The sequence below is a fragment of the Primulina eburnea genome, chromosome 7, assembly GCF_022965805.1.
Source record: "Primulina eburnea isolate SZY01 chromosome 7, ASM2296580v1, whole genome shotgun sequence".
Classification (NCBI taxonomy): Eukaryota; Viridiplantae; Streptophyta; class Magnoliopsida; order Lamiales; family Gesneriaceae; genus Primulina; species Primulina eburnea.
In genome coordinates this window covers 2,569,405-2,595,809 of record NC_133107.1, presented here as the reverse complement: position 1 = coordinate 2,595,809, position 26,405 = coordinate 2,569,405, and the positions used below count along the sequence as shown (strand labels likewise).

Below are 26,405 nucleotides of genomic sequence, written 5' to 3'. Positions count from 1 at the left end.
CATACGCAACATATATTTTATACGATGAAGTGTAGAATGTAAACCGCAAACTGATTAGGCGTGTTCTCAACAAATTTTTAATGGTTATAGCTTATGTTGCAGCTGCCCAATAAAACATAAAAGCAGGCAATCCAGTCAACAATAAACTTTGCTCAATATAAACGTATGCATCATCCCTCATGTTCAGTTTATCAATCCCTCCTTAAAATTATCGATTCATTCAGCACTAGAAGAACATTCTCGAATGAAAATGAGTGAATTCATGCAGACAAGGTAAAGTAACAGTAGCTGTAAAATAGTAAGAAACAAGAGAGAAACAACTAATCCACGACCGGAAAATTTTATGTGCATTTTTCTCTGACAGGTTAAACATAGAGGAGTATAAGGCGGGACCTTACTACTTGGGACTGGAACGGCAGATCTCTCCAATCTACAGCCTGGAAAAGAAGGAATTTTCTGATAATCCAAGACAAAGAAATGATGATACAAAGCAAACTATTACCATTTTAGTAATTTGCAAGTTTTGTCAATTTTGGATTATTTTCAATTTAGAAAATTGAGTCCGAATCCACGACTTGGCACACATTCAAATGGATTAAAACCAATTATATCCGAATTAGACTATCATTTACCAATTTAAACTTTAATTCTTTAGCAAAATTCCACTCAGGTCTTCACATGTGACAGTAAAAATCTTTATGATGCTCCGATCTCAAAGTTATAAATAGATTTGAACAAAACCAACAATCAGAGAGAATACTCGATTTAAAACTTTAGAGAAATCAGGAACCATGTACACATTTCTCTTTTCAAGGATCAAATCTTGAACTAAAAATAGCGCAAATATTGGACCAAAATTCTAGCTTCCAAGACCCAAAAATGCTATTTTTCCTTTAAGCAGTGTAATACATAGGGTCTTACGTGAATAATTGAGGTCGGCTGCGAGAGAGCTGTGGTCGTTTTAGCGGCGAAAGTACAAGATTTCTTAGAGTCATCGAGGGATTGCTGGCTCCAGTTCCACTCCCAATGCCAAAAGAATGGTGAGCACTCGACATTCTGTTTCCTGTATCGATTGGAACCCCCGTCTGTTTTGCAGGTGAGCCACCAGAGATGTCAAATGTAGAACCAGAACTGTTCTGTCTCCCTGCCCACATGTCCTCCCTTGGCCCTGGAGTGTCAGGAGTGAAAATCGACCAGTCTGCAATAGATAAGTCAACTGGTATATTTTGAAAGAATATGACATTCATCGATGTAACTGTCACACTATCACCTACATGAGCTACCATCATTGTAGTATAGATTCAAAATTTTCTCAAAAACAATATGTGATTATATATAAACCTTTATGGATGATAAGCAAACAGGCATGGAGGAGTGAAAAGCTAATCGTCCAGGCAAATGGAAAAAAAAAACAAATTTCTAAATTTTAATGACGTCAAACTCAACTTTCTTATTAGTTTGGATCAAATGCACTTCGTGAAATACAGTAATTTTCAAGCTCAACTGAATTGTCAGCAATTGAGGATGAGTTAAAGTTAATATATTACCTTTCATGATGGTATCTCTGTTATCCATCCTAGCAGCCTGATTTGAGAATAAATCAGGCCCTGGTCTAGAGAAGTAATGGTTTGCAGGCTGAATTGCTGATCTCTTTATGGACTCGATTTCACTTCTTGCTTGATCATACATTTCATCGAGTTTTCTCTTCTGCCTGGCAGTGTTCGAGTCAGCACAACAATGTACAGTATGAGAGAATAACTAAGAGGAACCAAGATAGGAGTCAACCTGCATTTCTCTGAAAATTTTTCTTGAAGCTCCTGCTTATCTTTGGACAAGTTCTCCATCTCTTGCTCCATCATTTGGCACCTTTTGGTCATTTTTTGGTATGCACTGTGTATCTGTTCCAGTTTCTCTGTGAACTTCTCTTGCATTGTCTCACATTTCTGGCGGCATTGAGCAACTACTTTGTTCATCTTAAATTGCATCTCCAAGTCCCTTTGTCCAATATAAAACATTACACTTCTATATGCGCTCTTCATTACTGGGAGAGTTCAGGAAAATAACAGGTCTAATATGTAGTTTTGAGAAATTGAGCATAAAAATAAAGGCTATTGCATAATTTTCACATGGAAAACAAAATAACCTAGTAGTCATAAATTTAGAGTTGTTTATATGAATCACATTGTTGAGGATACATATTTGAGGGGATATTCCAGCCATGACCATCTGCAGGAGAAAGTAGAATATCATTTAAGAGGATAATGATGAAACTTTAGATGTTACAGAATCTGAAATGAGAAGCTAAGTTGAGAGGCATGGAAAGTAAGTTAAGAAGAGGGATAACGTAGTTGTTTGAGAGCCATATCTTACATTTACCCATTCATCGTTAGGACTGATATCCACAGGCTTCATAAGACTGACAAGCAAAATGACATGTCAAAAGCATGTTAGATCTTAATTGTGAATCAAACTACTACTATTTATTCTTGAAATGAATCAATCACATAAGAGAGAAAAACACTGCAATTTGTACCAGGACGATTGCGATACATGCCATTTCCTAAAAAAATTGTGTTTCATACTTTCTCACTATTCATGAAGTCTATCTCAGAAGTTCTTTGATAATTAATGGGCAGGTGATAAACCATATAAGAATTTTCAACACACCTTTTGGAGAGCACTTGATCACATACGGGGCAGGCACCATCACTGCTGAGAATCTTATTGGCGTCTTCAGGGCCTTTTGAGGTTATTAAGGAAATCTTATAGATTCACCAGTCATCAAGATTTTCCAGGAATTATAGCAATTGATACTGAATATTTTTCAAGAATTTGGATACATAAAAGGTGACCACAGGTGGTGGTAATTGCTCGTCCTTCCAATTCTCTCCAGCAAGAATTGCACCTCATTTTGCCTCAAGCAACAATATTAACATTCACTTGGCAATGCGTTGAAATTTTGTAGTCTGACAAAAAAACATGCCATTTTTTTATAGTTCTTGAGATGCTACCACATCACGCTTAACATTTTTCAACCAAAAATCCAAAAATGTACATATGCCTCGAAAAGCAGGGTAAGATTTATGCCTTAGTTTCTAACCTAATCAGGGTCCAATCAGAAATTACTAATATGAACCCACAAAATCCATCCCAGTGAGTCACTGACCAACTGCATTTTAGCTCTCCAAGTGGCGCACACCATTATAAAATGACTAAAAAAATTGTATCTTCAAATTTCCACTATCCCTTATCTTATATAATAAACAGTTACTACTAGACATTGGGTCCTCCATCACTCCAAATGTTTAAGTAATCCATTTGGAACTCTACTACGAATATGAACTATGTCAATGATATGTTGTATATCAAGTGCAGGTGGAGGAAACCTCACAATAGTTATTACTAGACTGATTATCACTTCTGATTTGCTTTCCATTAATCAATCTAAATGGTTTTCAAAGATAAAGTTGATTATCAACTATCTCAAGCAAAACAAGACCATCGTACTGATCCTCTCGAACGATTTTGTATTTATAGTATGGCCATTCTGGGCCCATAATGTTCATTCCTGGGCGTGAGGGGGTGTGTTAGTGTCCCACATCGGTTGGATAAATAACCTGGGAGTTACATATATGGACTTGGACAATCCTCCCCCCTTGAGCTAGCTTTTGGGGTTGAGTTAGGTCCAAGTTCCATTCTTAATAGGCCATTCTGGTGAACTGGTGATAAATCATCAATTTCTACAGTTAGACGAAGGAACACCGTATCATCAGTAGAGCTACATTCAAACTACTTATACAAACCATGTTTACAACAATTGAATTTTTCATTTCAATAACGATATTTAAATAAGCTTCCGGACCGCATATTCCCGATCACCGAGATCTAATGAACAGAATCAGAAACCAGAGCTTAAAAATTACAAAATCAAGAGATTAAGTTGAACTGAGCTGAGTTAGGTGAAATTTCATACGGTTTCTTCAGATGATACAAAGCCACGGATAATCTAGAAGCTGAATAATTCTTCTTATCTTAATTCTCAAACAATAACAGAAAAATCACAAGAACTCCAATTTCGAAATTTGTCACGCAAGTGTTCAGCCAAAACTCCAAATTTTTTTTTTGAAAAAAGAAAATATAGCCAACAACGAACTAATTCAATGCTATTCCCAATATTCCAGAATATCAATAATATTAAAGTTGAAAACAAGTTTCGTACCTGAAAATCTCCTTCTATCCAGAAAAAAGGTTAATTCCAAGCGCATCAATTGAAGAAGTGGAATACGAAGAACGAGTTGAACCTAAATTTTCCCAAAAATTATACGAAAAGTAGCGTTGGACGGGGTTTATTTGATTTATTCTTCGCAAGTTTGTATCGATCATCGAGCTTTGTGTTTTTGGTAGTATAATGGCGGGAAAGTACGTAGGAGATCGTTTTAATAGACCCGACTGTCAGAATCTCGGAGCCCCGGTTGTCTACTGGACGCCATGCAAATTCAGAATTTTATCCAAATAAAAATCCAATTTATTACGTATTTATTAAAATAAATATTTTAATATTTTCTCATCTTCTGATATAAATTAATGTTAATTAAATTTTTCATAATTATCTAAACAAACATAATGTTTTGATCCGAAATATGCAATTTTAAAGTGTTTTTGTGGAAATTTTTTAATGTGTTTTGACATTTATAGTTTATATTTCAAATTAAATAAATAAAACATATGTTCTTTTTTAGAAAACATTATTTCAATATATTTCTCCGAAACTTCTCTCAAAATTCTCCCAATAAAATCAAAGATTTTGCAAATATTGTTTACAATCATTTTTATATAAGAGTGTATTTCATTTGAAAGGTGATAAAATGAAGAAATTATATATAAAAAGAACTACTCTAGATGTAAGTTTGGATATAAACTTGTACCTTAAAAAATAATTAAATAGTATATGTAAAAGTTTAAAAAAAAACTATTATTGAAAATTTGTAAAGGAAAAATCTATAAATCATTTGTAAACACTATTTTAAATAAGTTCATTAGGAACATTTTTATATTTATATAAATATTAAAAATTGTTTTATTTTATTTTAAATAGAAGCAGAAACCAAAAACCAAAAATTGCAATTTCTGAAAAAACATTTTTTAAGTGTCTTTTTAAAAAAACTTTTGTAACCAAATACTAAGAAAATATTTTTTAATTCGTTGGATTTTATGGATTCTATGTGAAAATGAATATTTGGCTTATGCATATATCAATATGTATTCTAAAAATAAAAGAAGTTCGCCTTATTACCAAAACCCAAATTGTATGCATAATTCTTAATGGGTATCCGACCGAATAGTCACGTACAATCAAAATTTTAATAACAAATTGTTGAGTAGGTCTCTTGTGAAACGATCTCACGAATTTTATCTTTAAGACAGATCAATCATACATATAGATATTCACAGTAAAAATAATACTTTTAGCACAAAAAGTAATACTTTTAATAGATGACTCAAATAAAATATTCGTTTTACAAAATACGACCCGTAAGACCATTTCACACAAATTTTTGTTTAAATTGGTCAAGAAAAGAAGTCAAAATTTTAAGAAAAACGTCAAATCAGATGTATATCTATAACTGTATACAAAAAATCTTCCTCATTCGGAAAAAAAAAAAACTATGTTTTTGCTCTAAAAATTGTCTTACATATTATCATTTTTTTTAAAAATTTCAATATTCTATTTTAAATTATGATATTATTCAAATATTAATATAATAATATTAAGACACTGGTATATATAAATAGAGCACAGTTCTTCGCGGTGAAGATATCCCATCCCAGGCGCTACCACCACCCACCCGCGTGACGCCTCGCTTCCCTCCCCATACCGCCGTGTAACCGCCTTAACAATCGTAGTAATTACTTCAAGATAAGACCCTAGAATCAATATGGCGCATTCTTGAACTCCCTTGAATCTCCGCATGCTTTCTGTCTTTCGTTACAAGCTCATACCACCTCCTCTGCTTCCCTATGAATAAAGTTGTTCGCATGGATCATCGGATTCTCTTGTTTGCTTCTTGAAGTTTCGGAGTCGAGTTTTGTGGGTATAGTAATTTTTTAGGTGTTAAGATTGGTGAACTGAGCCGAAGGTAGGATGAAGATACAGTGTAGCGTGTGCGAGGCAGCGGAGGCGGCCGTTTTCTGCTGCGCAGATGATGCTGCGCTGTGTTGGGCTTGCGATGAGAAAGTGCACACAGCAAACAAGCTTGTTAATAAGCACCAGAGGGTTCTACTTTCTAGCTCACCGACCCAGATGCCCAAGTGTGACATTTGCCAGGTTTGTTCGTACTTTGTTTCTTACCCTGTATTTGGTACCATGTAATAATCAAATTTTGTTCGTACTTCAGTTCGAGATATACATACGTTAGATTTTAATTTTCCTGTATGAGTAGGTCTCGATGCTTTTGCTTTTTATGTCGTGCAGGAAACGATCGGCTATTTCTTTTGCCTAGAGGACCGAGCTTTATTTTGCAGAAAATGTGATCTTGCCACACACACAGTGAATTCCTTCGTATCAAAACATCAGAGATTTTTACTTACTGGAGTTAAAGTAGTCATTGAAGCTATTGAACATGATCCATTACCCTCTTTTGTTAAAACTAAATCACACGAGAAAGTATCTGATTTAGAATTTTCTCTTCCCAAGAGAACCATACCGGTCCAAGATAGCGTGGGCAGGGACGCTTCATCTTCAAAGCCTCCTTTTCCTGGAGGTTCTGCAACTGAAAGCATTTCGCCTTGGCAGTTGGATGAATTTATTGGACTTGGTGACTTCAATCAGAATCAAAATCTCATGGATAGTGGTTCATCTAAGGTATGATCTCGAGTCGTACACACGCCTGCAGGAGGGCGAAGAAGGGCCACTGGCCCCCTCCAAAAATATGATATTCAACATTTTAAAAAAAAATTTATAGCAATTTTGTTGTCCAGCTTCAGCTGCCCCTCATCGTCAAAATTCATTGTCGACTGAGCATGTGTCCATGCCTTTGAATCACAGAGAATGGAGATCATGTTTCTGTTTGTTCCATGTTGATGATTTCTACCTCATCATTGGTCTTGGTATTATCATTTTGAGTGAAGCATTGGTTATTATATACACAAGAGTATGGAAATCTAGTTTTTCAATGGTAACTCAATGTTAAATCGACACAATATCGCTTTTTTGTTTTCTCATTTATTGGGTGCACTAGTTTGACAGAAAGGTTAGGCTTGAGGTTAGAGAACTAGTGTAGTTGATTCATCAGCATTTATTCTAGGTAGGTTTTGGGATTGTTTTAGTTTCCCAAACAATCTTGCCACCTTCAATATTAGTGATAGTTTCCCTTTATTTTCTATACTTACGACTCACATGTTTGGTGTATTAAATTAATTTTTGGTCTATTTTTAATCAATCTGTAAAACTACGATAACTTATCAAGGTTTCTTGATGTGTCTGGTTCTTGAAATCTGATCGGCGACCTGTCCTCATCTTACAAGCTTTACTTGCAAACTTATTTAAAATTGAATGAAATGGCTGCTAAAACTGATGATGCAGCACAAGTTTAACAATTTTTCCACTCTAATGATCATTTGCTCATATTTTGTTATTTTTTAAAACTGTTTTATAAGTTTCTATATTGCGTTAGGTTGAGAAATCTAATTGCGTTAGTACCATTTTTGTTATTTTATTAAAGCCTCTGATTTGTATTCAGATGAAACACCAATCCTGCAGCAGTATATATATATGTATCAAACGTAGCATCATCGCGAATGTCATATTAAGAAACTATAGTCAAGTTATTGATAAATTCTCCTGGAATATAGGTATACACTGAATTATATTAGATATTAGAAGCTCAATTAGCTTAAATAATAACGCATTTGATTTAATTAGTGATTATGCATAAGTAATGGCGTGATATATTATTCAAACCTGTGAGAACATCGATATTGCCCCGTCAAACTTTAAAAGTTGTTGGCTCGTGGTTTTTTCGAGTTGGAAGGAATTTCACTTGTGCTTAGTTCAATATATATAATTGTTTGCACTGGCTTTTTGTGATGTCGTTGCCATCTCTTTTACAAGCGCGGGCCGCAAATGAAGTTGCACCATCTTTCATTATAAGTCTTTTGGATGTGAGTTACATTTGGAGAGTTTTTAGTTTGCTCTAAACTTGATCTTTCTTGTATAATTAAACCGTCTGTCAGGTGGATAATGGGAGACTCGGAGATTCAGATAGATCTCCGAACTTAGAAGTTGCTGACGGAGAATTTGAGGATGATGAGTATATCGGACAAGTGCCCGGAACACTTTGGGCAGTACCTCAGATTCCTTCCCCACCAACAGCGTCCGGACTACACTGTCCTCAGATGTGCCAGGATCCATTTGACTCGTCCGTCTTTGTACCCGACATTCGCTCCTCACCCTTGGATAATGGCTACCAATATCATGGATCACGTGTTGCTGGCTCGAAGCGGAGGCACCATTTTTGACACTCAATCGGATATTGCAGTTACACCTACCATGATCTTGTATTTGAATAGTTATACGCTAGCTCATAGGAATATTGATATAAAGATAGTTCTTGATGTTGAAGAAGCCTCTTGTTATCCTTAGCCTCCACTTTTCCCCGCAAATGGTTGATTTTGGTTTGGATTTGTGCTTTGGTTTGCGTTTACATTTCTTTTGCTGTTGCGTCCATGGTTTTGTAAACTCGATCATATAGATCGACGGGATGAAGGTATATTCCTCATGAGTTTGTTTGGAAGCAATGTAGGCGTAGGGCACTCCCAGTATTTCACTCCATATAGATCCAGTATTTACTATGCAAGATAGATTACCGATTTGATCATTGTCCCTTCTACAAAAAAAAAAAAAAAAAAGATAATAAATCCAACTTTATTCAAATAAATGGCTGGGTGGTCTCTTTTCATTTCATAATTTATTGAATATGATTATGTTTTAAGGAATAAACGAATTAGAAGAAATTATATATCACTAGCTAATTTGATCCAAACATAAGGGATATTATTCGGAGATGAAAGAAAAAATCATTCGTAAACTGTTCAAGTATTAATTTATTTAGTTCATATTTTGTCACATTTAATTATTTGTCATTTTTTATTTGCGTGTCTTTTTTTAAATTATGTTTAATTTAATTTATTAATTGAAATTTAATTTTGGGTAATTGAACTTTTTTAATTATGTTTTAATTTTTTTAAATATGAAATTATTAAATTAAATAAAAAAAAAATCAGATTTCAACATCATTTTCATCATCGAAGTTATTGACGTCAACATTAAACGATGTTTTCAACTTTATCTCACCAATTTCATCATAACTATCAAACATGTTCTTACCATATCAAGTCTCACTAATTTTATATTATTGATATATTTTCGTTGTATAACGGACAATGTTTTGTTTATGTTATATATTATCATATGGCTTACTTTAAATTTTTTTTTAAAATTTAACTTATTTTAAATCAAATTATAGTTAAATCATTATAATTATATATAGTTTTGTTTATTATAGTTGTGCAATAAAAATTAATTCAAATTACAACAAATGGATAATATGATTTATATGAACTAGCCAAATATATTGGCTTGAATTTTAAAATCAGTTTACACTTAAAATTTTATTACGATTTTAATATATTCTGCTATTATCATGCCCCGAAACTTAATAAAATTCAATGATTGATCTGCCTAAGGCCATCTCCAACCCATTACACTATCTTAGTGTCACACTAACTTTAAAATAGTGTAATTCTTACACTAAATCTAAAACTCATCTCCAACCCATCAACTCTAAACTCTACATCAAAAAGAATATTCTCAGAATATTCCCTATTATTTTATTCACAACAAATAATTTATTTCACAAAATATTTTAAACACAATAATTAAAATATCATTAATATCTAAAATAATGTATATATCGAAATTCATTATAAATATACATGAATTAAAAAAATTTAATTAAATAATGTTTTTTGAATTACGTTAAATTTTTTAGTATTTAATATTATTATTTTAAATACTTAAGCTTAATACTTAATTGAATGTAATAATTGCTAATTAATCACATAAAAAAATCAAAAAAAAAAAAGAATTAACGCTATTGCTACAGTATTGCACCAAATTTGGTGCAATACTGTAGCACACCACCAAAATAGAGTAGGAAATGGTGTTGGGTTGGAGAAGAAAAACTCACACCATGATGGAGTATTGCACCAACATGGTGTTGGGTTGGAGATGGCCTAAATATTTCCAATGGGAATTTTTTTATTTAAACCAATTATTGATGCCGTACGTCCGTGCATGCGGTCAAACTCGATGGCGCAGTTGTCACTTCCGTGTGATTTCGGACGTCTTTCTATTTAAGTAACAATTATCCAGATTTTTTTATAAAAGAAAACAAATTAAAAGGTTTTGAATTTTTTTTTAAAGAAAACTGATACCCCATTATTATCCATGGTCTATCCTTAGTCCAAATGGAAGACAGGTTCATTACGGGCTCATGTATTCTCTTATAAATATCAGGTTCGGGTGTATAACTCAGGCATTCAATTCATTATATTGTTTTCAACAGCACTCTTAGCTGCTCCTCTCACATTTCCTCAGTCACTGACTTGAGCGTCAGAGGAGCTACGCCAGGACACCCTCCTGACCCCCTTTAACGGTCTTTTTCGTGATTTCAGGCTCAGGACAATTTCAAAACCCTGCGTCTGCACTAGTGACACTTGCTGAGAGCGGACCCTAAATTTCCCGTGAATATAAAAAACGATGTTTTGAGAGTTATTTTCCCAATAAAGTCGCAAATCAAAACCACATTAATGTTAAAAATTATATATTTTTTCCTTTTGATAATTCAATTGCATTATATCATAAAAATTCTGATGATAACGTTTCACGAATTAATTTTGTGAAACATATATCTGATATAACTCGACTCATAAAAATTATTGCTTTTAATTATAAATATAGATGAAGGCGATATTCGACATATTTTTCAGATATCCATCAATCTATCTCGTACATATATATTCATGAAACTTACTTCATAATTTTATGGGTTTCCATTTGGGATAGAGAACTTGAACATGAATCCGCTTGCGTGGATTAATTGAGAATTAATTTTGATGGTTTCCTTGTATTTTAAATTGATTGGACAAGAAGTCAAAGAACCGCGTCATCGTACAATAAGATATTAATTACATCCATCGAATTATTTTAAATTTTTATGTCTTTTATCCATATATATAAAAACAAAGTTTTTTGGCAAAAAATTACCATTAAAAGAAATATTTATTAATATTAATTTATTCACTTATTGTTTTAAATATTTAAAAATAAATAAAATTAAATATGTAATGTGAAGTATTTAATTTTTTTAAAAAAAATTCAAATTTGAATTTAATGTCTCTTGAAACTATAAATTACATTAAAATATCTACACTTGTTATATTATTTTATTTAATTTCAGTTATGATTTTGAGTTTTGCATTACTTTTATATATTTAGCTCATCACTCTCTATCATATTAAAAAATATATAATTTTTTATATAATATTATGTTTTATAACTTTTTAAAAAATTGTCGACGTGAAATTTGATACATTTAATGTCCATAAATTATTTTTGTTGTTCTTGTTGTTACTATTATTATTATATTTTAATTAAAATGTCAATATAAATAATTTTTATCGTCTTCTGAAAATAATTTAAAAAAATTAATAAAAATTATTCATCTAATAAACGACAAAAATTGATCTTTGGAAAAAAGTTTGTTGTTTTAAATTTTGATAGACAAAGTAATTGCATATGATTTCTTAATTTTTATAAGTAATAATTTCACTCAACCAAGATAAAGAAGTCAATTCAACTATAGAAGAATGTTGTCCTCATTTAAATGATATATCAAATAATATAAATATTTTTTATATAGTAATATTTAAAATTTGAATATATTTCTTATATTAATAATTTTAATAAATTTTCACTTATTAAATTTAATAACTACCAACAGTTTCTCGGGCCGAACTTATCGCATAAAACTTGTCCAATACTGTAATTTGTCTGAATAGCGATTACGAGCTATCATATCATCAATATATATATATATATATATAAATATATATATATATATCACAATTAGTATGGCAGTTCACACATATGCATAAAAAAGATAAAAATAAAAAATAGAACCGTTATGACGAGAAATATAAAATTAGACTTCATTTTTTTTTAAATATATATATATATATATATATTTTTTTTTTTTGCCCTTGTATTTTTTAACAATATTTCCAATGATAAAAATGTTATAGTCTCTAAGTATATATCAAGTTTACGTATTACACAAATAATAATAATAACAATAATAATAATTATTATTATAATAAACAAAAAAGTATACGTATTATGCTTAAGGGGTTGATTGGAAATGTTACTCTCTCGAGTTTTCCTCCAAAGTAGGAAAATAAAAAAACACAAATTTGCGTGAGATGATTTCACGGATCATTTGTGAGACATATATATTATTTGGATTATCTATGAAAAAATATATTTTTATGCTAAGAGTATTATTTTTTATTGTCAATATCGATATGATTGACCGATCTGACAGATAAAGATTCGTGAGACTGTCTCACAATACATCTATTCAAGATAAAAACACTAATTTGGATATTTCTCAATAAAAAAAATATAATATGGATCGATATCAAATTTATAATTATAAGCATCCCTTTGATCATATGTACGAATTTCAAATATTTATATTGTCAAATTAATTTCATATTAATTTGAATACGTCGTGTCATAGCTCGTATCCAACTCCTAAATTGAATTGAGGAATTTATCAATAAATAATTAATAGCTAGGTGCATTACGAAGTTACGAAAGACTGGATAAGAGAATAAATTTTATATATTTTTATTAATCGTACGGTCGGATTGTTGTTTTCTCTGTATTAAAATCAAAGTTCAAATCACACATTAAAAAGTATGTGAATTCATATTTTATTTTAGCAGAGAAATTTTAATTTTTGATATTGTTTATTTGATTGTGTGATTTTAATCATTTATGTTACCAGATTTCGTTCACATTCATATTTGTTTTTTTTTGTCGATTTAACGCTTTTTTCAACGTAGACTCTTTGTTTTTTTTTTTTTTAATTTTAGTATTTTTTTCCCGACGTAACGTTGATGTGACATCAATAATGTCAAATGACAAAAAACAAGATACTAAAACTGAAATTTGATACAATAGAGTACTGAAACAAACATATATATATATATATATATACTATAAAAAATATAATTTCTCATTTAGGAATGTTAAGCAATTATTTATAAAAAAATTTATTGTACGATATTATGTTATATAAAGTAATTATTATAATTTTTTTTTATTGTGCGATACTTTTTTCTATAATAAAGCATTCATTAAAAGATTATTTAGTGGAACAAACACCATTCAATGGGCGCTTTAAAAACGAAAAAGCTTCCCTAAAAAAGACAATAATAAAGGGAAAAAAAAAAGGAAGAAACAGCCGGCCAGAGAAATTCAAAAACTGGATAAGAAGAAATATCGACAAAAACGAGTGGTTCAGATTAGAATTAAACAAAATATCATCTGTCCATTTTTTTTCAAATACGCCTCCTTGAATTGGCTCTGTAACATATTTTTTCATGAGTATCTCTATTAATTTTTTTTTTTTTGAGACGAGTCAATTTTATCGATATTTACAATAAAAAGTATTCTTAAAATAAAAAGTAATATTTTTTTCTTATGACCTAAATAAGATATTTGTCTCACAAGATAAAACCCGTGAGACCGTCTCACACAAATTTTTATCTTTTTTTTTATTAATATATAATATGAAACAGAAGTATATGGATTGTCAAACTCTGCAGCTTATGAACTAATAAACAAAATATAAAGTTCAAATTTTTAATAGTTATTATATACGTAGTCTGTCGTGTTCGTGCTCATCATAATTTAAAAGTTGACGTTTTTATTATCCCATAAAATTAACACTTTGATAAAATAATAAAAACACGTGAGATTTAAGTGTTCGAATTGTTTCAGTCAATTTTAGGAACTAAATCGACGTATAACGAATAATCCCGCTAAGTATCCATCCCCCGACAAGATATTTTAATGATTGCTTTTTGAGGCCATCTACCTTGAATTTTGACCCCTTCAAACTCTTTCCTTCGCACCATCTTCTTCTCGACTTTACAACTGCTTCAATATTCTATTCTCCCGCCAGCCATCAATTTTAACTACCTATTACCTCATTATTCTAACTCATTTTGATGCAGGTTTGCTTGCATATAATTAGAAAGCACATACAGAAGCAGGATTTTACACGTATACATACATATAAAAGGCAGTTTACGGTTGTCGGGAGACGGGATTTCTAGTGTGAATTTATCCCATTCAATACTTTTTGATGGGTATTTTTCTTAGGAAAAGTGTCTGTAAGAAGGCAGATTTGTTGAGAATCTTTTTCGTCAGTTTTTGTGCATCGTTTGCTTTGACATCTGTTGCTCAACTTCTGCCTGAAGATGAAGGTACGCTGTTTAAAATGCTAACAAAAATCCTTTTTTAGCGAAGTTGTTCATTTAACTTTACAGTCTAAGAACTGTTCCTGACGGACGAAACCTGGTGTTAATGGATTTTTTGGACTTTCCTCATTCACGAAATTTGTAGTTTTTATTCTTGCGTGCTGTTTGTTTTAGGAGACTGTGTATAGGATTGATAAGTACGTGTAAACAGTTAATTCTTAGCAATATATGATTGGTGTACGTACATCCACAGCTAGTTTATATGATAACAAAGGCGTTTCTTGGTTTTCTGAATTTCATAGCATCGTAAGGATGAATTAAATGATTGTAATCACACAGAAATTATAGAAAATAAGGGATTATTTTCTCGTAAAATTATTGGTTTCATGAAACGTTTAGACTCACCGAAGCCAAGAGCAAATTACAGAGTATAAAGTGGAAATTTCTTGCTTTTATCGTAAAAATGCAGGTTGTGTCAGTAAAGAATAAGATCCTCGATGAATTATTGATACATCAATTACTTTGTGGGATGCTTGTGAATTTTTCTAATTCTTGTCATGAATCCGGTTTGGGCCTCTTTTTGTGATCTCCGAGATGCCATTTCATTGGATGATAATTTCCCGAGTTCCTCTTGTAAATTCATGCGAAAGTATGCTTTTACAAATGAGTTCTGTTTGACATGCTCATCAATTAGCTCGTAACTTTGTGATTAACTCTGTTATTTACAGTGCAAATTCTTCAAACAATATCTTCAAAACTACACAACACGTACTGGAATGTCAGTCGAAGCTCTTGTACTGAGGCTAGCCATGGATTTAACGTGACATATGTGCCTGCGAACATATACAGCGGTGTGGCATGTGACTGTTCTTTCGACAGTAACACTACATGCCATGTCACTAACATGTAAGCTTTAGATTTCATACTGACCGACATTCGTTTATGTTACAACGGATCAGATAATGGGTCAGCTTTATGATCAGTTAAGAAGTAATTTGAGTCCATAAGCGAGTGAATGTTTTCTTAAATTGACTCGGCATTCTAGAGCTCAAGGTTTGCAGTCTGTATGTTTGTTCAATCAAAGCCATGAATATATATGATTATAATCTTTGATATGTTGGATAATTGTGTAGCATGCATACCTGACTCATGTTTTAAGTTGTGGAATCCTTATGTGAATTTCTCATTATTTGATTTCAAATCCAAATCTTTGTTTTGCACTTACAGCCAGTTGAAGGGTCTCAACTTGACCGGAACATTACCTGTGGAATTTGCAAATCTAACTTATCTCCGAGAAATGTAAGGAGAAACTTCTATTTCAGCTGCTGTAATGCAAATGCATTGTGAATGAAGTCTCACTTCTTTATCGTTCCAGAGATCTCACTCGAAATTACATCAATGGAACAATTCCGGCTAGTTTTGGGCAACTTCGTTTAACTACTCTGTAAGTTACATCTTCTCCTCCTCGCAGAGAAGGAAAACAAAAGAAATAGTGGAAGCTATAGCCTAGATAGTAGATTGCACGATACCTATTGGCTATACACATCTTTCTATAATTATAGGTCGATTCTTGGAAACCGTATAAGTGGTTCAATTCCGGAGGAAATTGGGAACATCACCTCACTTGAAGACCTGTAAGTTATGAATAGTATGATGTGGTAGTTTAAACGTAGAAGTATAGATTTGTATTTGATTGCACATTGTTACCTCTTCTCCAGGGTTTTGGAGGATAATCTGCTCGGAGGAAATCTTCCCACAAACCTTGGAAGTTTAATCAATTTGAAGAGAATGTAAGAATGTGTCATAATTAAGATCGACTTTGTAATTTAAACCGTCTAGCCTTGGGTCTGCTTTTTATTCTTTTTGCATCTTTCTTGAATCCTACGCTTGTTTTGAATATAAACCGGTCTCTTATGTCGAAAATTTATATTGCAGCTTGTTTTCTGCAAACAACTTCACGGGGACTATACCGGAAACATATGGAAATCTGAGGAACTTGACAAATTTGTAAGTGATGATTTTTGGAGTGCACTGGATTCAGCCACAAGAATTGGCTATGAGGCATTGAGCTACACGGTTCATTGGCCAGAAACCATAAGAATACATGCTTCGTCTTTTACTAGCCTCAAATTTTAGATTTCTGTTTTTCCATGAGAGTCATCAAGACCTGAGCTAGGATTGCACCAAACTTTTCTTCGAAACCTATACGTGTATCTGAAACTTTTCATTACATGGTTTTCAGTAGGATCGATGGGAGCAGTTTATCTGGAAAGATACCTGATTTTATAGGAAACTGGACCAAACTTATTAGACTGTGAGTATCTTAGTTATATCAGTGATTGTCATTCTTCCTTCATTACCATGGACAGTAACACGTGTTAATAATATCTTTATTACAATTCTAATTTAATTGTTGTAGAGATTTGCAAGGTACGGGAATGGAGGGTCCTATACCTGCTACAATTTCTCAATTGAAAAACTTGACGGAGCTGTAAGTTATAATAATCATTAATTACCAAAAACCTGTACGATTTCATGTAATTTTTCAACCAAATGAAGGGACGTCAAATTTATTAGCTCATCGGTGCTCATATAAGTTTCTGCTATTGTTATTCCTTTGTCAGGAGGATAACTGATCTCAAGGGAATGAGCATGACTTTCCCCAATTTGCAAGACATGCAATCCATGTCGGAATTGTAAGTATCTTATTCTTTTTTTTCTCTCTTTTTTCAGGAAATGTAATGTCCTATGCCCATTTAGAGAGAATCATCTGTGGATGTAGTAATGTTATAAAATCACTTGATGCAGGATATTAAGAAATTGCTCAATTACTGGTCCTATTCCAGAATACTTGGCAGACTTGAGTAATCTAAAAACATTGTAAGTCACATCTCTCTCTTGTGTTTCCATGTGGAACTGGCACAAGAGCTTGTCGAAATGAAGCAGCGTGTACTCTTTATTGTTTTTCAAATAAGATTATTTTGTTATGTTTGCCTTCTTTTTCTGGAGATTCTTTACTAGGCTTATATTCGGTTTATTTCGTTGTAGAGACCTGACTTTCAACTTGTTAAATGGTCAAGTACCGAATGGACTCGGGAGGCTAAGTAAACTGGTTAACCTGTAAGTATCCTGTTCATTAAATATGGATCAGCGTGGATGTTTCTCTTGAATCTCTTTTCTTGATAGACTATGTTAAAAACTCCAATGATAGTTTCATCAACAAATTAATATTTTATGTTCTGTTCATAGGTTTTTGGGTCATAACTCGCTGAATGGAGAGATACATAGTTGGATTTTGGACAGCAAACAGAATATGTAAGCATTTATTCCTGCTTTGACTATCATATTATTAAATTTGATGCTAGTGTGACATTACTTCTTACCATGAATTTATTCTTGCTCTCCCGCTCCCTTTTTAACTGAGTCGGGCGATCTCTTGAGTTATATTTATCATGCAGTGCTTTTTAGATCTTTATGTCTACACATTTGCTTTTACACCTCGAGTAATATAAAGAAAGAAAAAAGGAACTAACACGATGGATTTATGACCAATGTAACTTGTTGCAGGGATGTATCATACAACAATTTCACACAAGCACGATCAAGTGGCTGCCAGTTCAACAATGTGTAAGTTTCTCTCTGTAGATGCTTTTTTTTATGAGATACGATATTGATGATACAAATAGTGTGAAATTTCTTTACATTAATCCATTTTTGAATCTTTACTTCAATATGCTTGCACTCTCACAGGAACTTAGCTGCCAGTCATTCGACTTCAGCTAGCGAAACGTGAGTTCTTGTATCCTCCTTCAAGAGTTTTATTTTTTTAGTTTAGATTTATAGTTTAAATCCTCCTTATCTCTGGCACTTCTTATGTTGACAGAATATCTTGGTGTTTGAAACCGGATCTCCCCTGCTCTAGAAATGCCAATCGTAACGACTTCTTCTACTTGAGATCTTTGATTAATATGTGGCTATAAACATGCGTAATCATCCTTTTCTAAACCAGCAGGTCATTCATTGTTCATAAATTGTGGAGGAGGAAGGACCAGCTATCAAGGCAATGAATATGACGAGAACACGAGCCCTAATGGCCCTTCACATTTTGAATCCAATGACAGATGGGCTTATAGCAGCACAGGGACGTTCATGAATAATGATCGTGCTAGTTTTATTGCAGCAAGTTATTCTTCCATGGCAACAAAAGATGCCGAAATTTACCAGACTGCTCGTCTTTCACCTTCTTCACTCAAATTTTATGGACTTTGCTTGCGCCAAGGTAGCTACAAAGTGCGTCTTCATTTTGCTGAAATAATGTATTCTGATGACAACACATTTAAGAGCCTCGGAAGAAGGGTATTTGATGTAGCTATCCAAGTAAGTGGATCCATGAAGGATACTTGGCATATGATTCTTCTTTACATTTTTTGATTTATAGTATCAACTTTCCCCACTGTGCTAATTATATCACATAGCAACAGAAATGTGATGTTTGGGTGGCTGTAAGGTTAACAAATTTTTGTCATATAGTTACCGTTAGTTATATGTTTCGGTAAAATTGTAATTGCTCAATCCTAAAATTACTACAAAGCCAAAGTTATGCATTCAATCTCAATCAGTCGCAAGGTAAGCACAATCATTCAAATGAAGGTTGTTGTCGGGTAGCATCGATTGATCCGGTGTACCCTGTGTGTTTGCCTGCATGACACATCGGTAGAAATGTGGCACTTGTAGTATTACCATGAGCTGTAGTTTTTGGTATAATGGCAGACACTTGATGTTATAATTTATTCCTTCTCTTGTTACTTGACCTACAATGTGCACAGCATGAATAATTAGTATAGACGACAATTTGAGCACTTTATCTGGAATAGATATATTGATATTTGATTAGCATTCAATATTAATTGGAATTCCTTGGCAGGGGAATGTGGTTTTGACGGACTTTGATATTGCAAAAGAAGCTAAGGGTGTTAGAAAAGGAATATACCAGGATTTTAATGCCCTTGTTAACGGTAGCACTCTAGAGATCCACTTGTACTGGACTGGGAAGGGAACCACTGCCATTCCCGACAGAGGTGTATACGGGCCCTTAGTATCTGCAATCGCAGTGACACCAAGTAAGATATTACCCACAATCATTTTCTTCCCAAATTGGCATTCTTGTCGACTGCCTCATGACAAGACACCTTTTTTTGCAGATTTTGATGTCAGTACAGGGCTCTCAGTGGGAGCTATTGCTGGGATTGTCATTTCCTCTTGTGCAGTTGTGTTGTTGGTTTTATTTGTTCTCTGGAAGAAAGGGTGCTTCGAAGGAAAAGATGCTCGAGAAAAGGGTAAAATTTTCCAGCTTCTGTGAATTTATCCTACTTCGACTTGGTTCAATCGTTCTTTGTTTAATCAGCTGTGAAAGAAACTTAGACTTTGGTGACTGACTAAATATACTATAATCTTCTCGGTACAGAACTTAAAGCACTCGATCTACAGACGGGATATTTTTCTCTCAGACAGATAAAAGCTGCTACAAACAACTTTGATAATGCTAACAAGATAGGCGAAGGAGGATTTGGTCCTGTCTACAAGGTATGTTGGCATAAACTTCTACCTTCTCTCACTCCCTTTTAATCCAAACCAAGCTCTATTTATTCCTGAAGTTTATTTAAAAAGTTATGGAACATAGGATTATGGTAAAGCCTGAAGCTTATTTTCCTATTTCATTTTCTGGCAATATGGCATGTAAGTTTTTATGAAATCATTCTCTCTATTTTAGGGTGTATTTTCCGATGGTACGGTTATCGCAGTTAAGCAGCTCTCCTCCAAGTCTAAGCAAGGAAACCGGGAGTTTGTGAATGAAATAGGAATGATTTCTGCTCTTCAACACCCCAACCTTGTCAGGCTCTTTGGGTGCTGCATAGAAGGAAACCAACTGCTACTAATATATGAGTACCTCGAAAACAACTGTCTTGCTCGAGCACTTTTTGGTAAATATGCTTCCCTATCCCTTGACCTTTCTAAAATCTGCCACAATTTTTCTCATGCTGGGCTTATTACTCCTGGCTTCCTCGTTTAGGTAGTGAGAAGCAACTATTAAACCTGAACTGGCCCACTAGACAAAGGATATGCATAGGAATAGCTAGAGGTCTAGCATATCTTCACGAAGAATCAAGGTTGAAAATCGTCCATAGAGATATTAAGGCTACAAATGTTCTTCTGGATAAGGATCTGAATGCTAAGATATCCGACTTTGGTTTGGCTAAGCTTGATGAAGAAGAGAACACACATATTAGCACAAGAATTGCTGGAACAGTGTATGTCATTTTCCCTTCATTCTTTTCTTGATTTATGATTCTGTAAAGTTATGCATCAGTTTTTGTGGGTGGTGTTACCTCTTGTATGTAAAATGTGAGCTTTCAAATCATGAGGAAAACTGGGATTCTCTTGAATCTTTGGAAGAAAAATTGGCCATGCCATTGGATCGTATGACTTGAAAACTTGAAGTCAAGATTTCTAATGATCTTTGTATAAGATGAAGAGTTGTTACTTTTTTTTGTTGTGTTTTCAGAGGTTACATGGCTCCTGAGTATGCAATGAGAGGCTATTTGACAGACAAAGCAGACGTCTACAGTTTTGGGATAGTTGCACTAGAAATTGTCAGTGGCAAGAGTAACACTAATTACAGGCCAAAAGAGGAGTTTGTGTTCCTTCTCGATTGGGTAAGATTCGTTCATTTACTCGATTTCTTGTTCTAAGTTAGCTGAAACTATGTATGGAGTACAATTGATCTTGTAGGTATTAGTACCAACTATAGAAATATAGGTCTGATTTTTAAAATTACTATAAACTGTAGCTTCTAATAATGCCACAAATCTTTATTTCATAATTGGTATCGGAACCGATAGAAAAGCTCAACCCTTAGTTGCAATGACAATATTTCTATTCTTTTGTTTTTACATGGTATCATCTTCAATTATAATTGTTGGGAATTCTCTCCTTCTTTGATAAATACAATTTGTTTTTCAGATGCTGAGTTTCTTATAGGTTCTGCACCATTAAGTAAGAAAAGTAACACAATTACATGTTAAGGAGACTAGCCACTAGGTCACCTTTACCGGTAGATGAATGAATAAGAGTTAGTGGTTCTGTTCATCTTATACATGGTCGGGTATTAGTTAAGCATCCGATAATATGACATTTGAAAAACTTTTTAACGCGCTGGTCAAAGACTTGTATCGTTCTACATCAATAATGCAAGATCACCTTCAAAGTTCAAATGAACAACAATCCTTTTATTTCTCTCTTACATAAGTATCTATTTGTTCAAATGTCAGGCTTATGTCCAACAAGAGCAAGGAAATCTCTTAGAACTAGTGGACCCAAGTCTCGAATCAAACTACTCCAAAGAAGAAGCGTTGAGGATGTTAAACTTGGCACTTTTGTGTGCCAACCCTTCTCCAACTCTGAGACCAACCATGTCCTCCGTGGTGAGCATGCTCGAAGGCCAAATCCCGGTTCAAGCTCCATTGGTGAAGCGTGGACAAATGGATTCAGATGTCAGATTCAAAGCTTTAGAGGTATTGTCACAGGATAGCCAGACGAGGGCGTCAACTATATCTGTGGATGGTAGAGAACAGAGAGGTGTTTCGATGGATGGGCCATGGACTGATTCCACAAACTCACTTTATAGTTTAGATCATGATAGCAAGGATCATTCTTCTGCCAAACTTATTTCTGATATTTGAAATGTGTATTTTTTCTTTCAATGGTTTGGTTGGCGCTGCAAATTATGGGTCATGTAAGTTAAATCTTTCCATTTTTTCATGTCATGTTACTTGTGTTGTATTTGACATCATACGACATTAATTTCTTATCAAGTTGTAATTGTAATATTGATTACTAATATATTACCACGATTTATTCTAAGTCATTTTACGGAAAACTCATGTAAAAAAATGCAACACGTCTTTAAACTTTGTCACTATTTTGCTAAATTTGTTGAACAACGAAATAGAAGAGGTCCAACATTTTTCAGAGAGCACATTGATGAAGATAAAGAGTTGGAAGATGAGATGATCTTATATTCATTTTCTTTTAAGTGAATATTGTATTGTCCTTAAGGATGTCGAACTTAGTACTTTTTGTTCCATTTTTATGATTTGTTTGTCTTAATATCTGAAAGAATTCAATTTACTAATAAATTCTATTCTAAAAGTGATTTTAATGTTAAAATCCTGAAAGTTGAAAAAAAAAAACTTTAAATAAACGTGTTTATTATCTCTGTTCCGATATCAATTTTAGGCTTTTGATGCTGCCATTGCTTAAAGCTCTTTGAGTTATACTTGCACCATATTCCTTTCTCTCCCCTTTCTGAATACCGCTGTTAGTGCAGATAGTAAGCATAGTGAAGAAAAAGTGCCCACAAATACCACTTGTGCTCTCAATGTAAATGGTGGGCTTCTTGAACGGATGAAAGGTACTGGAGTTGATGTGATTGGGCTTGACTGGACGGACCATAGACATTTCTGATGGAAGGAAACGACTAGGAAATGATATCAGTATACAAGGAAATGTTGACCCGGCCGGCCTACATATTTTCTCCTCTTCCTGCCTTGACTGATGAAGTTGAAAGGTTTGCCCCACGAACATCAAGTTGAAAAGTGAAGTGTTTTCGTATCTCAAGTCCCATCCTTAGCATTACCGAGACATACAAAATTGATTCGGCATTTGTGTTGACTGAAGGGTCTTTATGCAACAAATCGAGCGCGATTTCTTTAAACTTTGTTGCTTGCATGCAAAGCTGATAAGATCTGTATGGACTGTCAGGGTTGTGAAGTGTGCAGGAACGAAGGGCCATATTCTCAATCTTGGCCACGGTGTTCTTGTTGGCACCAGAGGAAGCAGTGGCTCATTTCTTCGATGTTGCCAGAAGTTTGAAGTTTGATACCCAAGTCGAGAGTTATGCAATTGGGGAACCCAATTTGGTAGCTTGAGAATGAAAATTTTGTCGCCCAAGATGGAGTTTTGTGGTATGTACGTACGAACTAAACTCGAATCTTGATGCAGATAGTCTAGTTTCGCCATGTATCAAAGGTGTTTGAGCTTAGTTTTAACATCTAATGTCGTATGAACCTTCGTTTTTTCTATTAAAAATCATTACTACGCCTAAGTTGACATTAAATTTTGCTCGATCATTGATCCCAAAAAGCTAGGAAACTCACACATATGGGTGTCAAAATTATATCATTTCTAATTGTAAAATGGAGCTTGGTGTGCTAAAACTAATTATAGCATTTAATATTTTATTTTATTATCACTTAGATAATAGTAATGATATAGCTTTTTTCTTTTAAAAATAATAATAATAATTTAATTCGCAACATATAAAGCGCAGTTGATGCCATGTCCAGCAGCATCCTAATAAATAAGTTTATTTATATGTGTCCAATGTTTTGGCATGGGAGGATGCAAAAAGAGGTATACAATAAATTTCCTACTACACGATCTTTCATTTCACAATCCACTATCAAATTAATTTTATTCTTGCCCAAGGGAAATACTCTTTAATTTCTAGTCCTTCTTCTTCTTTTTTCTTGATTCGATTCCTTCCATTTATAATGTTTTACCAAGTTCGTCTGTGTTTGGATAAAAGAATTTGATCTGACAAAAAAATTGATTAAAATTTTATCGATACATTTAAAAATAGGTGCATTATAATTTGTAATTCAAGAACTTAAATTATGGAGGATAAACATCCAAGTTTCCAATAAATTTCTTAATCTTGTGAAAAAAAAAGAACAAACAAACATATATATTATATAATTAAGACGGAGGAGGTAGTACCTAAAACGCCAAAGTCCAAGGAACAACAGATGGAGCGGACATGAATTTATATCAGGGACCCCTAATGAATAATAGAAATTAATGTTACGAGAAAATGAATTGGCCAATAATGAAAAAACACGTGCTTAATTAAAAAGTTTTTAACATATTTTTATAGATATTACATAATTAAGGATCTTAAAGCTCTCTCAAAAGTCAAATCCCAGACTCGTGTGTCGTGGGAACACTTATAGATCTTTAATTTTTATAAATTGGTCCGAATTATTTTTTGTGTTACGATAGGTTAAAAAAAAAATAGTTTGGGTTCGAGTTATGTTATCCTATTTCTCTCACTAATAATGCATGTATTTTGTACATAATAGACTCTGTATATATCGAATGATAATGTATGCGGATTACATAGTTAGTTTAAAAAATGAGATGCTTAGAATTTGAATTTTGAGGTCATGGTGTGTTATTTCCTATGTATAATATTTGATGTTGGAAAAGTTTTTACTGTGGTAAATTTACTAACATATAACTATCACAATAATATATTAATTTAACCAGTAAAAAAAAATATTTCAACTTTTATCCATGTTAAAATGATTATATAACCCCTAATTCAAAAAAATCGCTATTGAACACTATAAATATTGAAAGTAATTCTACAATTATTCAACTTAAGTAATTATTCTAATAAATTATAAAAAAAATATAATCAAAAAATCATTTTAGAGTTCTTAATTTTAATATAAAATCTAGATTTTCAAGGATCACCAATAGAAGATAAGTTGTACGAAATGTAAATGAAAATACACATTGATGTGTTCATTCCCTGTGTTTTAATTAGCCTCATTTAAATAATAATAATCATCAAACACACAGTTATTACTAGCTAAAATACTGAAAAATTTTCCTCTTTTTTTTTAAAAAAATTCAATTACTAATTTACATGAGAATAATTAAATTAATTAATGCATGTTATTTTTTTAATTAAAGGAAATTACTAGATAAAGGACGAATTCAGCCCCATTACTGAAAAATATTAAACATGTCCACACCAATGAAATCGTCACAAAATCTGATCATGATCTCGTAGAGAAGAGAAGAGACAAAATGACAATTAACGTTGCTTTTGGTACGAAAAAGACATCAATTACTATACTAATCCGTATTGAAATAAAAGGGAAAAAAAAAACTTAAATATGACACAAATTCAAAGTATGTACGTAGTAGCAGACATGAAATCTGTTGCTAAATTAATATATATATCTACAATCTACAAAATATCAAATATATATATATATATACACACACTCAAGCTGATCAGCAGCATCTTGATGCAGAAAAAAAAAATATTTTCAAATGTATATATGCATAGTGATTTATGTAATCTTTATATACGCTTTTCTTACTCCGTGGCTAGCTAAAGAGACGTGATTACAAGTTAAACAATTGTATATATATATAATTCGAAGATTTACAAATTTGATGGGAGCGCGTGTTTGTCGATCCATTCTGTGTATCGTTTTCGCCTTTTGAAACATTCTGTAGATTAATGGGTACTGTAGCACTTGGAGAGTATATTTTAGATGTGTATCTATATTATATATAAACTTTTCTTATAACTTTAAAAGAAGAAATGCAGATTAGGGTTCAAGAGAAAACATGGCTTAGGGTTTATTTTCATGATGAAAAGAAATGGAGTAAAAGAACATTTTAATTTACTTCATCTGGGGATATCCACTAGATGCATCCATATATATATATATATATATATATATATATATATATATATATATATATATATACTTATAGATATGTATAATATTTTCTGTATTAAAAGAGAAATGAAGCATAAATTATGGGAGAGTATGAATAAATAATCAACAAGGTTGGAAAATTAATTAAGCATCTTAATTTATGTATTTTAAATAAACTTACCAAAACAACTCATGCATGATAGTTATCCAATT

The 26,405-nt window shown here is 32.7% G+C and overlaps 3 protein-coding genes and 1 long non-coding RNA gene across 7 annotated transcripts; 3 read left to right on the top strand and 1 right to left on the bottom strand.

Moving 5' to 3' along the window:
* Positions 1-156: 156 nt before the first annotated feature.
* LOC140835976 (E3 ubiquitin-protein ligase CCNB1IP1 homolog) lies at positions 157-2,965 on the bottom strand. 4 transcript variants are annotated; one of them, XM_073201388.1, is made up of 8 exons: positions 2,841-2,965; positions 2,668-2,740; positions 2,371-2,416; positions 2,196-2,226; positions 1,786-2,041; positions 1,548-1,711; positions 922-1,198; positions 157-437 (listed from the first exon to the last, which is right to left on the bottom strand). In XM_073201388.1, the coding sequence occupies exons 1-8, from the start codon at positions 2,908-2,910 to the stop codon at positions 431-433; spliced, it is 924 nt and encodes a 307-aa protein (XP_073057489.1). In that variant the 5' UTR covers positions 2,911-2,965; the 3' UTR covers positions 157-430. The 4 variants fall into 4 exon arrangements, with proteins under 4 accessions (XP_073057489.1, XP_073057491.1, XP_073057492.1 ...); XM_073201390.1 differs by having other exon boundaries at positions 922-1,168; XM_073201391.1 differs by lacking the exon at positions 157-437 and having other exon boundaries at positions 510-1,168.
* On the top strand, positions 1,083-2,841 carry LOC140836573 (uncharacterized). Its single transcript, XR_012119134.1, has 3 exons — positions 1,083-1,219; positions 1,719-1,883; positions 2,637-2,841. It is a non-coding gene; the product is annotated as an uncharacterized lncRNA (long non-coding RNA).
* Positions 2,966-5,837: 2,872 nt separating the features above from the next.
* On the top strand, positions 5,838-7,323 carry LOC140835975 (B-box zinc finger protein 22-like). Its single transcript, XM_073201387.1, has 2 exons — positions 5,838-6,325; positions 6,473-7,323. Exons 1-2 carry the CDS (start codon positions 6,143-6,145, stop codon positions 6,866-6,868), a joined length of 579 nt encoding a protein of 192 aa, XP_073057488.1. The 5' UTR covers positions 5,838-6,142; the 3' UTR covers positions 6,869-7,323.
* A 6,851-nt stretch (positions 7,324-14,174) lies between these two features.
* LOC140836572 (probable LRR receptor-like serine/threonine-protein kinase At1g53440) lies at positions 14,175-22,511 on the top strand. Its single transcript, XM_073202195.1, has 24 exons — positions 14,175-14,616; positions 15,339-15,516; positions 15,838-15,909; positions 15,986-16,054; positions 16,173-16,244; positions 16,329-16,400; positions 16,546-16,617; positions 16,853-16,924; positions 17,030-17,101; positions 17,235-17,306; positions 17,419-17,490; positions 17,659-17,730; positions 17,860-17,925; positions 18,178-18,237; positions 18,361-18,399; positions 18,494-18,543; positions 18,623-18,987; positions 19,535-19,730; positions 19,812-19,946; positions 20,075-20,193; positions 20,381-20,591; positions 20,681-20,918; positions 21,173-21,323; positions 21,939-22,511. Exons 1-24 carry the CDS (start codon positions 14,496-14,498, stop codon positions 22,347-22,349), a joined length of 3,057 nt encoding a protein of 1,018 aa, XP_073058296.1. The 5' UTR covers positions 14,175-14,495; the 3' UTR covers positions 22,350-22,511.
* Positions 22,512-26,405: the final 3,894 nt, after the last annotated feature.

Bases quoted from the DNA above. Each gene is read 5' to 3' on its own strand.
- LOC140836572 (XM_073202195.1), top strand. From the start codon at position 14,496: ATGGGTATTTTTCTTAGGAAAAGTGTCTGTAAGAAGGCAGATTTGTTG. The intron at 16,055-16,172 runs GTAAGTTACATC...CTATAATTATAG, and splicing joins CAACTTCGTTTAACTACTCT to GTCGATTCTTGGAAACCGTA. The intron at 18,238-18,360 runs GTAAGTTTCTCT...GCACTCTCACAG, and splicing joins GGCTGCCAGTTCAACAATGT to GAACTTAGCTGCCAGTCATT.
- LOC140835976 (XM_073201388.1), bottom strand. From the start codon at position 2,910: ATGAGGTGCAATTCTTGCTGGAGAGAATTGGAAGGACGAGCAATTACC. The intron at 2,042-2,195 runs GTATCCTCAACA...GAACTCTCCCAG, and splicing joins TGGAATATCCCCTCAAATAT to TAATGAAGAGCGCATATAGA. The intron at 1,199-1,547 runs GTAATATATTAA...TATCTATTGCAG, and splicing joins CAGAGATACCATCATGAAAG to ACTGGTCGATTTTCACTCCT.
- LOC140835975 (XM_073201387.1), top strand. From the start codon at position 6,143: ATGAAGATACAGTGTAGCGTGTGCGAGGCAGCGGAGGCGGCCGTTTTC. The intron at 6,326-6,472 runs GTTTGTTCGTAC...TATGTCGTGCAG, and splicing joins CCAAGTGTGACATTTGCCAG to GAAACGATCGGCTATTTCTT.